The sequence below is a fragment of the Pangasianodon hypophthalmus genome, chromosome 11, assembly GCF_027358585.1.
Source record: "Pangasianodon hypophthalmus isolate fPanHyp1 chromosome 11, fPanHyp1.pri, whole genome shotgun sequence".
In the NCBI taxonomy this organism is placed as follows: Eukaryota; Metazoa; Chordata; class Actinopteri; order Siluriformes; family Pangasiidae; genus Pangasianodon; species Pangasianodon hypophthalmus.
In genome coordinates, this window is record NC_069720.1 from 12,243,076 (window position 1) to 12,260,210 (window position 17,135).

At 41.7% G+C, this 17,135-nt stretch overlaps 1 protein-coding gene across 1 annotated transcript in view; it reads left to right on the forward strand.

Moving 5' to 3' along the window:
* Nucleotides 1-16,753, forward strand: part of insrb (insulin receptor b) — a 76,308-nt gene extending 59,555 nt beyond the window's left edge. The window contains exons 7-21 of the mRNA XM_026930452.3: nt 665-791; nt 1,102-1,346; nt 1,989-2,156; nt 2,290-2,488; nt 3,260-3,528; nt 4,126-4,274; nt 5,540-5,696; nt 5,881-5,974; nt 6,066-6,133; nt 6,505-6,734; nt 8,351-8,461; nt 8,851-9,010; nt 9,150-9,279; nt 9,480-9,614; nt 10,906-16,753. Of these exons, the coding sequence (XP_026786253.3) occupies nt 665-791; nt 1,102-1,346; nt 1,989-2,156; nt 2,290-2,488; nt 3,260-3,528; nt 4,126-4,274; nt 5,540-5,696; nt 5,881-5,974; nt 6,066-6,133; nt 6,505-6,734; nt 8,351-8,461; nt 8,851-9,010; nt 9,150-9,279; nt 9,480-9,614; nt 10,906-11,242 (2,579 nt within the window). The 3' untranslated portion in view covers nt 11,243-16,753. The remainder of the gene's footprint in view (nt 1-664; nt 792-1,101; nt 1,347-1,988; nt 2,157-2,289; nt 2,489-3,259; nt 3,529-4,125; nt 4,275-5,539; nt 5,697-5,880; nt 5,975-6,065; nt 6,134-6,504; nt 6,735-8,350; nt 8,462-8,850; nt 9,011-9,149; nt 9,280-9,479; nt 9,615-10,905) is intronic.
* The last annotated feature ends 382 nt before the right edge of the window (nt 16,754-17,135 follow it).

Here is a 17,135-nt window from a genome sequence, read left to right on the forward strand (position 1 = left end):
ATATTGCTTGGTTTATGTAATTTATTTGATATGCACGTTGGGTCCCTGGAGGATTAGTGGTTAGGCCTCGGGGCTCTCACCGCCATGGCCCGGGTTCGATTCCCGGCCAGGGAGCCTACCCCAGCCACTGGGGTTACACACGACAGTGCACTCCCACTGCCAGTCTAAAGCCCGGATAAAACCTGGGAGGGTTGCGTCAGGAAGGGCATCCAGCGTAAAAACTGTGCCAAATCAAATATGCAGACCAATGATCCGCTCTGGCGCCCCCTAACGGGAACAGCTGAAAGAACAACAGCATTTGATATGCACGTTTATTTAAAAATAAAATAATTTTATTAAAAGTATATATTATGAAGTATACACATTTTAACTATTTTTAATTTTTTACATACATGTTTGTCTCAATGTATTATATAAAATGATAACTTACAATGTTATATATACTAAACAACAGTATTGATTAACTGATTATTTACTATATTGGTCATTATACAGTCGGTCTCAGTTTTTACAGATTTACAGAAAATAAAAATGCTGATGGAATTTTTTATTGTGCAAAAAAAAAATAAATTTAAATAAATAAATAAAGTGGACCTTTATATTTGACAGTTAGGACTGTGTGATGTGACTCCACCTTTCTCACCACTGATTTTGTGTCTCTCAGGTGAAAACCAGCTTCTGAATTTTACCAGCATCCGCACGATGGCCAAACATATACTGATCACGTGGGAGCCATTTTGGCCTCGTGACTTCAGAGACCTGCTGGGCTTCATGGTGCTTTATAAAGAAGCGTGAGTGTCATACGGGGGTTCACATGTAACACACTACAGCACCCAGTGTGTGTGTGTGTGTGTGTAACTGTTTATTAGAACAGAGCAGAGCGGCCTAACTCTCTCTCTCTCTCTTTCACTCTCTCTCTCTGTCTCACTGTTTGTCTCTCTGTCTGTCTCGCTCTCACTGTCTCTCTCTTTTTCTCTCTATTTGTCTCACTGTCTCTGTCTCACTCATTGTCTCTCACGGTTTGTCTTTTGTTCTATTTCTCTCTCTCTCTCTCTCTCTCTCTCTCTCTCTCTCTCTCTCTCTCTGTTTCTGTCTCTCCAGTCCGTATCAGAACGTGACTGAGTACGATGGGCAGGATGCTTGCGGTTCTAACAGTTGGGTGATCACGGACGTGGAGCCGCCGGAGAGGACATCAGACACGAAGCGCGACCCCGGCTGTCTCCTGATGCAGCTGAAGCCGTGGACGCAGTACGCCATCATGGTGAAAACGCAGCTGTCTGTCTCTGACGAGCAGCAGGTCCAAGGAGCCAAGAGCAAAATCATCTATGTCCGCACCAGCGCCAGCCGTCAGTGCCTTTTTTAATTAACTAAAAATGTTACTGAAAAATTTTAATTAAAAAGAGAATAGTATGATTAACAAAATTGAACAAAAACATGATTAACAAAAATTAAAGTTCTCAACTCATATAACAAAAAAGTTGTTTTCAGGCTTTCAGTCTTAATTTCAGTCTTCTTATTTAAGAATTAATTATGTAATTTATTTTTTATTTTATATTTAAATTAGGATGGTAAAACTGTAGTCAAATCTTATCATTTTTTAAGTTAAAATATTAAATATAAAAATATATATTTAAATTTGTGGGGGAGGACTGAAGGCAAATCTTGCCTTTTTTTTTTTTTATTAAAAAGTACATTTTTATAAAATGTAAAATGTTTTTTATTTTTTTGAGGAAGTTAAAACAATTTTGCTGTTTTTTTTTTCTAAATTTTAGTGAGGATGAGACTGAAGTCAGTAAAAATAAAACAAAAAAAAAATCAAGTAAAAAAGAAGAAAAGGACTGCACTCATCTTGCCTTTTTTTTTTTTTTTTTTTTTTTTAAAAAGAGTTTTAAGATTTTTTTAAAATATAAAAGTGTTTTTTTTTTCTTTTACTTTTTCTAAATGAAATAAGTAAATTAAGTAATGAAGAAAATGTGTGTGTGTTTCAGGACCCTCTGTGCCTCTGGACCCCATCTCCTCTTCTAACTCTTCGTCTCAGATCATTCTGAAGTGGAAACCTCCCACAGAGCCTAACGGGAACATCACACACTACCGTGTGTCCTACCAGAAACAAGGGGAGGACAGCGAGCTCTACAAATTTGACTACTGCCAGAAAGGTCTGAGCCTCGCTTTGTCTTTCTGAGAAGCTGTAAAACATTGTCAGAGCTGCACATTACTGAACTGCCTTTCTTCTCCTTCATGGTGTCATGGCAGCATTGAAGAGTTGTCCTGGTTGTTTTTCCCCTGCAGGAATGAAGCTGCCGTCCCGCACTCCCACAAACCCCAGCCCGGACGTCAATCTGAAGTGGAATCAGACTGAGGATCAGAGTCAGAACGTGAAGTGCTGCAGCTGCCCCAAAACCGAGACGCAGCTGAAGAAGGAGGCCGAGGAGCGCGAGTTCCGCAAGACCTTCGAGAACTACATCCACAACGAGGTCTTCGAACCCAAGTAAGAACTCAAACTAATGAGAGGGGGTCAAGACTGATCAACTCGAATCAGACCGACTTGAATCACACTGACGCAAATCACTAATCATCTCTCAGTGTTTCACAATATAAACATGCATTTATTCACATACAAGGTTTCTGTTGAAGGATGCCAAGCCACTTGCACTAGGACTGGGACTGACACACACACACACACATGAAGGCCACACCTCTTTCAGTGGAACTGAAATACACAGAGGCAACACCTTTTTCACTGGGAAAGGGACTGACACACACACACACACACACACACACAGAGAGACCATGCCTTCTTCACTGGGACTCACACACACACACACACACACACACACACACACACACACACACTGAGGCCATGCCTCGTTCACTGGGACTGACACACACACACAGAGGCCATGCCTCTTTCACTGGAAGTGACACACACACACACACTGAGGCCATGCCTCGTTCACTGGGACTGACACACACACACAGAGGCCATGCCTCTTTCACTGGAACTGACACACACACACACACACACACATACACACACACACACACACACACACTGAGGCCACGCCTCGTTCACTGGAACTGACACGCACAGACACACACACAGAGGCCATACCTATTTCACTGGGACACACACGCGCACACACACACACCGAGGCCATGCCTCCTTCACTGCGACTGACACACGCGCACACACACACCGAGGCAATGCCTCCTTCACTAGGACTGACAACTCACTTCCTCTCTCTGTGTCTGTCTTTAGATCGCACCGTCGTCGCCGCTCAGTGGGAGTGGCTAACTCCACTCTCTCCTCCACCCTGACCCCGCCCCCTCATCTTGCCAATGGTTCCTCCCCTACTCCGAAGCCAGAGGAGAAGTTGGTGCTGAAGGTCATTGGTAAAGAATCGGTAGTCATCTCAAACCTGCATCACTTCACCAGCTACCAGATCGAGATCCAGGCGTGTAACCACCCAGAGGACCTGGATTTCTGCAGCGTGGCCACCTTCGTCAGTGCCCGCACCATGCCCGAGGGTAACTTCATAACCATTAAATAGCATTTGCCATGTTACTTGTTATTTGCAATATTATTCCATGTAAGTCTACATGGAATAATATTGTGTTCTTCATATCAAACTAGATGTGCTAAATTAGTTAGCTGTCTTATTAGCTAACCTTATTCCAAAAAAATCAGTACAGTTTGCAAAATTATTAACAAATTTTAAAAATGGAAAGATTGTAATTGTATAAGTATTCACCATATTCACTGTAAAACTCCTAAATTAGTTCTTTTGAAAAGAGATGTGACTACAGCATCAAATCTTTAGCATGATAATGAAGAATTACATCATCACATTTTGTCAGTAGCTGATTTTATGACTGTATAAAACAGAGCAGTGTTTATTGCTCTATTTTGCCCCCGAGTGGGATAACAGAGACTAGCGCTTTTTTAATATTTCAATTCAATTACATACACAAGATTATTTTAATTTAGAGCATTTCATTTAGAAATTCATTTGGTGAACCAGATAAGCTAGATATCAGGCTGGTTCTGGTCCGCGGACCATGTGCGTGACACCCCTGTTGTACGATGTCTTGAACGTCGGGCTTCTGTTTGCTGTTCTTCTGTAGTCAAAGCAGACAACATTTTGGGCCGTGTGACTCATGAGATCCTCCCTGAAGAACCCGAGTTTGTGTACATCAAATGGCAAGAGCCCAAATCCCCAAACGGCTTGATCATCCTGTATGAGGTCAACTACCATCGGCTATCTGATAATGAGGTCAGTGCAGTACAACACACACAGCAGCCTGCAACGCGCACACACAGCCTGCAACACACACACACACACACACACACACAGCAGCCTGCAACACACACACACACACACACACACACAGAGCAGCCTGCCCCACACACACACACACACACACACACACACACACACACACACACACACACACACACAGAGAGAGCAGCCTGCCCCCCCCCACACACACACACACAGCAGCCTGCAACACACACACACACACACACACAGAGAGAGCAGCCTGCCCCCACACACACACACACACACACACACACACACACACACACACAGAGCAGCCTGCCCCCCCACACACACACACACACAGCAGCCTGCAACACACACACACACACACACACACACACACAGAGAGAGCAGCCTGCCCCACACACACACACACACACACACACACACACACACACACACACACACAGAGCAGCCTGCCCCCCCACACACACACACACACACACAGCAGCCTGCAACACACACACACACACACACACACACACAGAGAGAGCAGCCTGCCCCCACACACACACACACACACACACACAGCAGCCTGCAACGCACACACACACACACACACACAGAGCAGCCTGCAACACACACATAGCAGCCGGCCACACACACACACACACACACACACACACACACACACACACACACACACACACACAGTAGCCTGCAACACACACACACACACACACACAGAGCAGCCTGCCCCACACACACACACACACACACACACACACACACACACACACACACACACACAGAGCAGCCTGACCCACACACACACACACACACACACACACAGAGCAGCCTGACCCACACACACACACACAGCAACCTGCCCCACACACACACACACACACACACACACACACAGCAGCCTGCAACGCACGCACACACACACGCACACACACACAGCAGCCTGCAACACACACACAGCAGCCTGCCACACACACACACACACACACAGCAGCCTGCAACACACACACAGCAGCCTGCCACACACACACAGAGCAGCCTGCCCCACACACACACAGCAGCCTGCAGCACATGCATGCGCGCACGCGCACACACAGGCAGCAGTCTGCAACACACATTTATTAAATGTTATATGTATATCACTTTATCTCTCTCTGTTTCTCTCTCTCTGTGTCTTTCTCCCCCTCTTCTCTCTCTCTCTCTCGCTCTCTCTCTCTCCCCCCCCCTCTCTCTCTATGTCTCTCTCTCAGGAGCTGCATCACTGTGTATCGAGGATCAGTTATGAGAAGAACGGAGGCTGTAAATTGAGAGTTGGACATCCTGGGAATTACAGTGTCCGAATCCGAGCCACTTCACTGGCAGGAAACGGATCCTGGACCGAGTCAGTTTACTTCTTCGTGCCGGACAGTAAGATTTCATTGAGTCACATGTGCATTCTACCCAGGATTTCCTTTATTCAACACACACACACACACAGCCAGAAATGAATAATTTGTCATTTATTAAAAAACTAAGCTGATTAATATTATTGCAACTACATTCATATCAGTCGTGAATTCATAGCGTCTCTAAACTCTCGTGTCCTCTTCAGACTACATGAATGTGAAGATCATCATCGGGCCGGTGATTCTGCTCATCATCTCGCTCTTGGTTGGAAGCGCTGTCTGTTTTGTACTCAGGAAGAAGTACGTACATCATATACACACCACTGATTTCTTCACACTCTGATGTTTAGATATTCATCACTGACTATTTAAACACTTTGTGTCTCTGCAGGCAAACTGAAGGACCCACGGGCCCCTTAATCGCCTCATCTAACCCAGAGTACATCAGTGCAAACGATGGTGAGAGTCGACATCAGTCATATTAATATTATAGAATTTATATATAACTGTCAGGGTCAATCAAGGAGAAACTAAAAAAAGGAAAAGTGGAAAAAGTGGAAAAAAATAATCTGTATTATTATTTTATACATCCAGTGTAGCAGGATTGAAATTTATACAAATTTATATATATTGCTAAAATAATACAACTAAATTAATAACTCTGTTTTTATATATATATATATATATATATATATATATATATATATATATATATATATACACACACACACACACACATACTATGCATTTTGGCTCAAATTTGTTGAATGGTTAAACAAAAGAGGCAGTAGCTCAGTCCCTATGATGTTTATTGTGTGTCTCATGTGCAGTGTACATTCCTGATGACTGGGAGGTGGCACGTGAGAAGATCACACTCCTGCGCGAGCTTGGTCAGGGCTCCTTCGGCATGGTGTATGAGGGCATCGCTAAAGATATTGTCAAAGGAGAGTCGGAGACACGAGTGGCCGTCAAAACTGTTAACGAATCTGCAAGTCTGCGTGAGAGGATTGAGTTCCTCAACGAAGCCTCGGTCATGAAGGCGTTCAGCTGCCACCATGTGGTGAGTGTGATTTAAACACAGCGCTGAAAATTCACGTCATTTGAGTTTCATTAATTTGAGATGATATTACTTGTATCTAATGTTATAAAGTTTGTGTGTGTTTAATATGAGACATGCAGAAGCTCAGCTGCAAAAACATGACTGACAGAAATAAAAAAAGAAAGCAATCATTCATTACTGAACTGACATAATTAATCTAAAATTACTAATTTGTTATCTAGTTTATGGATTGGACTTGTTTGTTCAGCACATCCCACAGACACTCGTTTGGATTGAGATCTGGGGAATTTGGAGGCCAAGTCAATACCTTGTCAGCTTTTCAACTCTTTGTCATGTTCCTCAAACCATTCCTGAACAATGTTTGCAGTGTAGCAGGGTGCATTATCCTGCTGAAAGAGGCCACTGCCATTAGGGAATACTATTGCCATGAAGGGGTGTACACGGTCTGCAGCAATGTTTAGGTAGGTGGTACGTGTCAAAATAACATTCACACTAGTGCCAGGACCCCAAGTTTCCCAGCAGAACATTGCCCAGAGCATCATACTGCCTCCACCGGCTTCCCATAGTGGATCCTGGTGCCATCTCTTCCCCAGGTAAGCGACGCACACGCACCCGTCTGTCCACATGATGTAAAAGAAAACATGATTCATCAGACCAGGCCACCTTCTTCCTTTACTCCATGGTCCAGTTCTGATGCTCACGTGTCCATTGTAGGCACTTTCGGTGAAGGACAGGGGTCAGCATGGGCACTCTGACCGGTCTGCAGCCTCACAGCCCCATACGCAGCAAGCCGCGGTGCACTCTGTGTTCTGACACCTTTCTATCAAAGCAAGCATTAACTTTTTCTGTACTACAGTAGCCCCTCTGGGGGATTGGACCAGGCGAGCTAGCCTTCACTCCCAACACACACACTCCTGTCGCTGGTTCACTGGTTGTCTTTTCTTGCTCCACTTTTGGTAAGTACTAACCACTACATAATGGAAACACCCCACAAGACCTGCTGTTTTGGACATGGTCTGATCCAGGCTTCTAGCCACCACAATTTGGCCCATGTCAAGTCTCTCAGATCCTTATGCTTGCCCATTTTTCCTGCTTCAAACACATCAATATCGGGAACTGACTGTTCGCTTGCTGCCTAATATATCCCACCCCTTGAGAGGTGCCATCGTAACGAGATGATCGATGTTATTCACTTCACCAGTCTGTGGTTTTAATGTTATGGCTTATCAGTGTAAATACAGAGATTAAACCACCTGATACAGAATGTGAAGTCAGGCAGTTTAATACCAAAAAAAATTATGATGAACAGGAAGCACCAACCTGCAGCCTGAGATGTTTTTGCAGGTGGCTGCCACTAGACTGTGCTGTAGCTCTTCCATAAACACAGCTTACACAAGATGTAGCTGAGCATTAAGCCTTTCTTTGTGAGTGTATAATTAAAGCTTTGTTTATTATGACTCGTGTATGGGATCATAAATCTCTTGTGTAACCAAAAATGAAAAAAAAGGACACTTTGGGTGTCTCTGCATTCAAAAAAAAAAAAAAAAAAAAAAAAAAAAAAAGTTTATTTCTAGATGTAATAAGGATTTATTTACACTGTGCGTGTGTGTGTGTAGGTGCGTCTGCTGGGTGTTGTATCAAAAGGACAGCCAACGTTGGTGGTGATGGAACTGATGACACACGGAGATCTGAAGAGTTACCTGCGCTGCCTCAGACCTGATGCTGAGGTACACACACATACATACACTTACAAACAGAAACACACATGAACACATAAATGCAAACATACATGAAACTAACATGCAAATGCACAGAAATGTACAAACACAAATGCACACACACACAGAAGCATAAACACACATGCAAACACATGCATGCACAAATAGAAACACACACTCACAGGTGCACACAGGTGTACAGAAAGAAACACATACTTACACATGCACAACCTCTATTATGTATGCATATTACACACACACATTCCCTTTCATGGTGACCGGGATGCTGGATCTGTACCCACTGTCCCAAATAATGATAAAGAATTCTCACTGAGTGTGATTTATATTCCTTACTCTTTTGAAATCTGTGTGTGTGTTTTTTCGGTTCCTGTGTGCAGAATAATCCCGGCCGTCGTCCTCCCACGCTCAGTGACATGATCCAAATGGCTGCAGAGATCGCAGACGGTATGGCCTACCTCAACGCAAAGAAGTTTGTGCACAGAGACCTCGCCGCTCGCAACTGCATGGTGGCCGAGGACCTCACTGTGAAGATAGGAGGTACAGCAGAGAAAATCATTAGTGTGACATTAGCGTTATATTAAACAGGCTAACTCCAACTAGCGTTATCGTAAACAAGCTAACTCAAAAGCTAGCATTGTAATAAAAATGCTTTAACCTGGCCTGCTATTTTCTGCAGATTTCGGAATGACCCGGGACATTTATGAGACGGATTATTATCGTAAAGGAGGGAAAGGCCTGCTGCCTGTCAGATGGATGGCTCCTGAATCACTGAAGGACGGAGTGTTCACTGCTCACTCAGACTGTTGGTGTGTTTTTTCACAAGAGTTATGAACAATTTTCATAAAAAATATATATATATATATATATTGACAGCCTGCAGTACCACTGCCTAGGCTGTGAAATACAGGTTAAAAACCAAATATTAAAACTGATAAGAAATGATGCATTTATATACTGCTTTCTCTCTGTGTGTGTGTGTGTGTGTGTGTGTGTGTGTTTTGTGCAGGTCATTTGGTGTGGTGCTATGGGAGATCAGTACGTTAGCCGAGCAGCCATATCAGGGCCTCTCCAATGAGCAGGTGCTCAAATTCGTCATGGATGGAGGATATCTGGATCGGCCGGAGAACTGTGCTGAGAGGATGTAGGTTCAAAAAAAACCCCACAAACTCTGATCCGAGCTCCTCCCATCAAACACCAACAAACACTGATCCAAGCTCCTCCCATCAAACACCAACAAACACTGATCCAACTCCTCCCATCAAACACCAACAAACTCTGATCCAAGCTCCTCCCATCAAACACCAACAAACACCGATCCAAGCTCCTCCCATCAAACACCAGCAAACACTGATCCAAGCTCCCCCCATCAAACACTGATCCAAGCTCCCCCCATCAAACACTGATCCAAGCTCCCCCCATCAAACACTGATCCAAGCTCCTCCCATCAAACACCAACAAACACTGATCCAAGCTCCTCCCATCAAACACTAACAAACACTGATCCAAGCTCCTCCCATCAAACACCAGCAAACACTGATCCAAGCTCCTCCCATCAAACACTGATCCAAGCTCCTCCCATCAAACACTGATCCAAGCTCCCCCCATCAAACACTGATCCAAGCTCCTCCCATCAAACACCAACAAACACTGATCCAAGCTCCTCCCATCAAACACTAACAAACACTGATCCAAGCTCCTCCCATCAAACACTAACAAACACTGATCCAAGCTCCTCCCATCAAACACCAACAAACACTGATCCAAGCTCCTCCCATCAAACACCAACAAACACTGATCCAAGCTCCCCCCATCAAACACTAACAAACACTGATCCAAGCTCCTCCCATCAAACACCAACAAACACTGATCCAAGCTCCTCCCATCAAACACTGATCCAAGCTCCCCCCATCAAACACTGATCCAAGCTCCTCCCATCAAACACCAACAAACACTGATCCAAGCTCCTCCCATCAAACACCAACAAACACTGATCCAAGCTCCTCCCATCAAACACCAGCAAACACTGATCCAAGCTCCTCCCATCAAACACCAGCAAACACTGATCCAAGCTCCTCCCATCAAACACCAACAAACACTGATCCAAGCTCCCCCCATCAAACACTGATCCCAGCTCCTCCCATCAAACACCAACAAACACTGATCCAAGCTCCTCCCATCAAACACCAACAAACACTGATCCAAGCTCCTCCCATCAAACACTGATCCAAGCTCCCCCCATCAAACACTAACACTGATCCAAGCTCCTCCCATCAAACACCAACAAACACCTATCCAAGCTCCTCCCATCAAACACTGATCCAAGCTCCTCCCATCAAACACCAACAAACACTGATCCAAGCTCCTCCCATCAAACACCAACAAACACAATCAATATTTTTGGTGTGTGATTTTATGTGATCACTTTCTCTTAGGCACAACCTGATGCAGATGTGCTGGCAGTACAACCCGAAGATGCGTCCCACCTTCACTGAGATTATTGAGATGCTGAAGGATGACCTCCATCCATCGTTCCAGGAGCTCTCATTCTTCTATAGCGAGGAGAACAAACCTCCCGAAAGTGAGGAGTTCGACATGGACTTTGAGAACATGGAGAGCATCCCGCTGGACCCATCCTCATACAACCAGAGGGAGGAAGGGAGCTTCAGCCGAGACAGCGGCCCCTACGACGAGCACGTGCCCTACACGCACATGAACGGGGGCAAGAAAAATGGCCGAATTCTCTCGCTGCCTCGCTCCAGCCCTTCATAACATTTCCTCATCGCGCTGCTCTGTTTTTCTTTATCTGTTTGTGTTTCTTAGTTTTTAATTGTAATATTTTTTCAGAGGCCCTTAAAACAGATCTCAGGTCTTTTTTTTTCCTTATTTTTGGACTTCTTTCCTGCTGTGGCGATGTGGTTGCAAAAGTCTTTTCTCCAGATTCATCCAAATCGCAGTTTGCTTACATCTCCTTTTATTTTGCCAAGTTTCCTGGTCGATGGAGAAATAATTAAAAAACTGTGAATATGAACCTCTGAAAACCAGAAGGCTGCTTCAGCTAAACCTCTTTTCCCACTCAGCCTTTATTTTTCTTGTTTTTTAAAAAAATAATTTTCCGATTTTCAGATCGTGGCCTTTAATGAGTGGCCTACAAAACAAAGAGAACATCCAGTTCCTCTGAACAATGACTTTGAAGACTGTATCAGAGGACTTATGTACGAGGGACGACACAGACTATTCTAAGAACAAACATCGTCTTCACGCAAAGGAGGATTTTACTTCTGGTGGATCCTTGATCCTTTTCGCCGATCCACTCTGGTGTTTGGTGAATGCGTTTTTAATTTATTGGCTTTTTCTTCCTCCTCTTTCTTAGTTTTTGCTCGTATCCTTTTTTATGACTGAAGGATATTTAAAACAGTTAAGGATTGGACAGGGGCGTTTCCTCAAGACTGACCAAAAAGCTGCTGCTTTGATATCTATTGGGTATAAATATATAATATATACAATATATAGAATATTGATGGGATGTCAATATTATATATAATAGAGGCAACATTGAAAATTTTGTACATAGTTCGTTTTTTTTATGTCTTCACCAGATATATTTTTCAATAATGGTGTCTTTTTATTTAAAACATTCACTCTCTCATTAAACAGAATCACACACTACTCAACACTCACACAGGAAAATACTTGTAATTAGTAACATAGCATGTAGGGGGCGCTAATTAAAGCAGGACAGACAGTGAGACCTCAGATTTTTAAAAGATGTAACCCCGTTTTTTAACCAATATCTGTTTGTGTTATTGGTTCATTTTTGACTCTCTGTGTTTTAGGGTTTAGCTTAATATTCAGTTTATGACGGAAAGTAACTTCAGGGTTTTAACAATACTTACAAAAAGTCTCTGAAAGAAATCACAAAAAGTTTTCTGTCAAACACTGCTGTGTTGAATATTCAAAAAAAAAAAAAAAAAAAAAAAACAGCAACAAGATGGCAGCATCGTAAGAGCACTACATCCAAAATCGCTTAATAGTCCGCCACCCGAGGTACACAATGCTTTAGAATACACTGCTAACTAGCTAAACCTTTAGCAGTCGAGCTACTAGCCACTGTGACAAAAGCCACGCCCCAAACAGTACACCATCGTAGGGTACACAATATTATCAATACATGTTAGATCATTGTTTATTATGTTCACTTTATTCATACACCAGCTTATTACCTCAGACAACATTTTTTAAGGTTTAGATGTCAAACATAGGTACTGAATCGTAATAATGACGCTATCCTGGTGTGGGAACGTCTCTGAGGACTGTGTGTTGGTCATGAGGATGGATGTTAAAGCATGAGGTTTGGTTAAATCATTCAGCAGACATCAAGCAGTGAGCTTCCCAGATTTCTCAATTTAACCAAGATGTCACATAGAGTGTGGGAAAAATTTGTTGAAGATGTTTTGGTTTGTCCTTCTTGTGCAGAAATAGAGGAAGTATGGAGGACATTAGAATAAGTGGCATCACCTCACCATGGTTCCAGTTATCCCTGAATTTGGACAGAGACTAGATGCTTGAGAAAAGACTGCTTTTTGTTTTAAGTCACCGGATGTTGTAAAGCTGTGTTCAGAAGATTTTAGAAATGCATTTATATAGTTTGTGTTGGACATGTCTTTATTTGTGCTGGTTAAGTAGGTGATACAGGATTGATACACGTAAAGGAATGGCTAACGTGGTAGATAATAACTGGATCCTAGCAGGATATAAAACTATGGTTTAGCATTACTGTTCATCCTCCTAAATTCCATAAATGCCAACATGGCTAAGAGAAACTAATAGAGTATCTAGAAGTTAGACCGACTTTTGGCTTTTGTGCCCTTCTAACTTCCACCAGTGGTAATGTGGCTAACAAAGCATTAAGCTAGCAGAGCATTAAGCCCAGATATAAGAATGACTGAACTTGTAACTTGCAGAAATGCTAAAATATGATAATTGAAACTAGCAGCTTTATTAAATGCTACCATAACTAACAATTAGCAGAGCATTAAACTCTGAAGTCAGAATTAACATTACTACTGATAGTCATCAACAAATAAATTAAAAAATGTTAGCAATCTGATGCTAGTGTTAACATCATTGATTGAAATGTAGGCTTTTCTATCTTGCAGAATCGATAACGGAAGCTAGCAGAGCATAAATCCCAAAGTCAGAATTAGCATTACAGTTGGTATTCATGTAATAGTAACTTCCAGAACTGCTAACGTGGCTAACAGACACTAGGAGAGCATTAAACCCTGAAGTTAGCATTACCGTCCGCTTTCATTAACTTTCACAAATGCTAAGCTTAGCCGAGGTGTTAAGAATGCAGATTTTCTGATATTTTATGATATTTCTAACCTTCTCAGTCTACAATAATGTAATATGTTCATAAGAAATCATATAAACTCCTCACAGCTTTCTATAGCCTATTATCATGAAGGTGTGTGGAATTTTCTTAAACAAGATGACATATCTCTGATGTTTGACACATATTTATTTTATTATATCCAACCCAGGGTACATCTTAGTTCAGATAAATAGAGAGAAGCAGGTATTATTGCTGAACAGGCAGACTCTGTTCAGTAATGCTAAGTTGAGAAATTACTATATTTTTAATAGTTTGGACACAGTCTACCTCAGTAATTTACAGAATATAGTCAAGCGGAGGACGTTTTCTCTCTCTTTCTCTCTACAATGTCTGTTAGTCAGCTAACGACATTAAGGTGAAGTTCGATGATCGTCTGCCACCGCAACTAGAGTTCCTATCTTTTATTATTAAGATTAATTTATCTGTTTGTTTTTTTTTCCAGGGGAAATGATTGTTTCAAATGATCACATCACAGTGTATTTCATAGATAAAGCCACTGAAATGGGACCTAATTGAAATGTAAAAAGTTCTATTCCCACCAGGACACGTCAGAGTTCATCTTAAATCATTCTGTGGTTTTTCGCGTTTGGTATTTCAAATAACCTGTTACTGTAAGACAGGGTCTCTAGAAGAGAGTACACTTTAGATTGAGCGCCCCCTTTTGAAGTTTAGTCTGTAGTGTATATGTGATTACCACTGATAATCATTTCAATACGTTTCTCTGCACTGAATAAAGAACAGAAAATTAGTTTACTCCAGACTCACTTATAATGGAAGTCTGGAGTAGCAAAGAAAGCTAACTGCACTAGGTACGTACACTCACCAGGGGCACCAATGATCTCTGCTACTTCCTTCCAAGTTTAAATTCTTTTTTTTTTTTTTTAGTTGTAATGTCTCTATACATGTTTACTGAGAGGTTGTACATGTTTAATGACAGGATTAGATGAAATCACGGTTACAAGTTTTTCTTAAATTTTTCCAAAATGGGAACTAATTGCAGGTAGGAACTAAAGTTGTGAGCGGGGAACTGAATAAACATCGGACCACACGCAGAATACGATTGGTCTGAGGAATCATTCGAGCCAAGTGATTTCTCACTTTACAGCATCATCCCCAATTTGCAAAGAATTGAGTCTCACTTGTTGCTGAAATCATGGCTGCATGTTGCGCTCCTTTGTCACTTCTTTGTTTGAACGTAGGATAAGGGTAGGTTTTGTCCGTCAAGGACCATTTTTGCAAACTATATTTTTGTAGAACACATTTAAATAGTACATGTTCAGTCAAAGTTGTTTTAAATGAAGCTCTAAATGGTTCCTCTAAATGGGACTATTTATTCAGAGAAGCAGAAAGCTGAAAGTGTAAAGTTACCAGAAGTACTTTTTAGTTTATTACTGTCACACTGGAGTTTAATAAAACTCCATGAGCAGCACTTGGGTGAGACTGTCTTATATGTCCATGACATCCTGACACCTTTACTGTTCCAGTGTAGCGGCTGTAGTTTGCTTTACATAGCCACACATTGAGTTTATTTATTTATATTCTATTAGAAGTGAATTTGGAATAAAGATTTCTGATCTTTTTTCAGTGAATGGAAATGTTTAGAAAATTCTTGTCTGTGGTAATCACACCTACGCTATAGATGTGGTGGATAGAGATTATGTTGAAAAGAGCTGGAGTTTTCCTTTCATTTTGTGAAATAAGGAGAATTTACATTCAGTGTAACAACCTCAAACAATACCAGTCATTTTATTCACACATCAAACTTTAAAAAAAAAAAAAAAAACAAACAAAAAAAAAAACCTGTCACAGGACAAACACACACAGAAATCCAGCATAAGCTTTTTACGCTCTTGGTTTGTTCTGCTCATGTCAAATTATTTCTCTTGTTTCAACACACTTGTCATGTCATGATGAAAATAGTTCCCTTTCTTGCGTGAACTGAATGTGTTTCCTGTTAAATGTTTTTGTCTGTTGTTTCATCAATGTATTTTTCCTTACTGTGAAAATGAAATTTGGGGGAGATGGACGCTACACGCCTCCCCTTGTGCATGGGTTAGCTCTTCTAGGACAATCCTGTGTGCCAAAAATGTTTTCATGTTTTATTTTTCTTTAAACAAATCTCGGCTTAAGATGAATTCTCAGGAAGGCTCGAGCATGGGAGGCTCAGCTCGCTCCCTCAGCCTCTTGATCATGCTAGAAATTAGTTGTGCTCTTTTTAGTTTTTTCTGGCGGATTCTAGCGACACAAGTGAAGAGCGTACGTGGCGCGTTGTGTAGCCTAAAGGCCGTTACCCACAGTGCCTTGCACAGACTTCAAACCAAACCCAGCCATCAGACTCCCCTGGACTTGGAGCGTTCCTCTCAGACGGAGAGAAGAGCCTTGTTTGGGACACTTCCTGGAGTATTACCCACATCAATGGGGTTTTTAAATGCATAGTCTGAGATAAAGGCGAACTTTTAATGGGTTAAACGTTTTGGTTTTTTGTTTGTTTTTTTTTTTTTCCCTGCTTCTGCTTGGCTCAATATTACTGTATGGGTATATGTGAATGATGTTCTTGTTTTGGTTTTTTTTCCTTTTTTCCCTTGTGTTTTGTTTTTAAAGCTGAACTTGTCTCTGCTTGGAATTGCTGTGGCTCTTATCTTTAACGCAGCAAAGCGAACGATCATTTTCCCATAAACTTTCACTCGGTCCCTCATTCATCCCCGGAATAAGATCCTAGTGCGGAAGAAAAAAGGGATAGAAGAGTATGCTAAGTAGTAATTGCAACTATTTATAGAAAACATGATGAAAAATAAGTCATACTGTAGATAGCAGCAGGTTCCCCGCAAACACACAGCACTTAATTTTAAGTTTAGGAGTTTTTTTTTTTTTTTTTTTTTTTTTTTTTTTTTTAAAAGAAAGCAAGCTGACAGTGTGACAGGCTGCAGACAAGGCATTGTATGTATTTTATTGTTGAAAAACAAAAAAAGAAAAAAAAAGAAAAAAGTATTACATTATTAGAGATGTTCATTTCTATTTTTTTAGCCAAAAACCAGGGAGGGGCAAAAATTCAAACTACTTTTCTGACTGTAAACTTTTTTGCTATTCTTGTACATTATGAAATGAAATTTGCATTAACAGTGTATATAGTCTTTTTTGAGAGGAAAAAAAGGAAAAAGCGGGACATCCTTTTGGTCACCGCAGTCTGGACGTTTCTCATTTTCGTGTACAGCCGCTTGTTTACCATCCATGAAATCATCGCTATCTGTTTCTGAGAGTTTTATATCG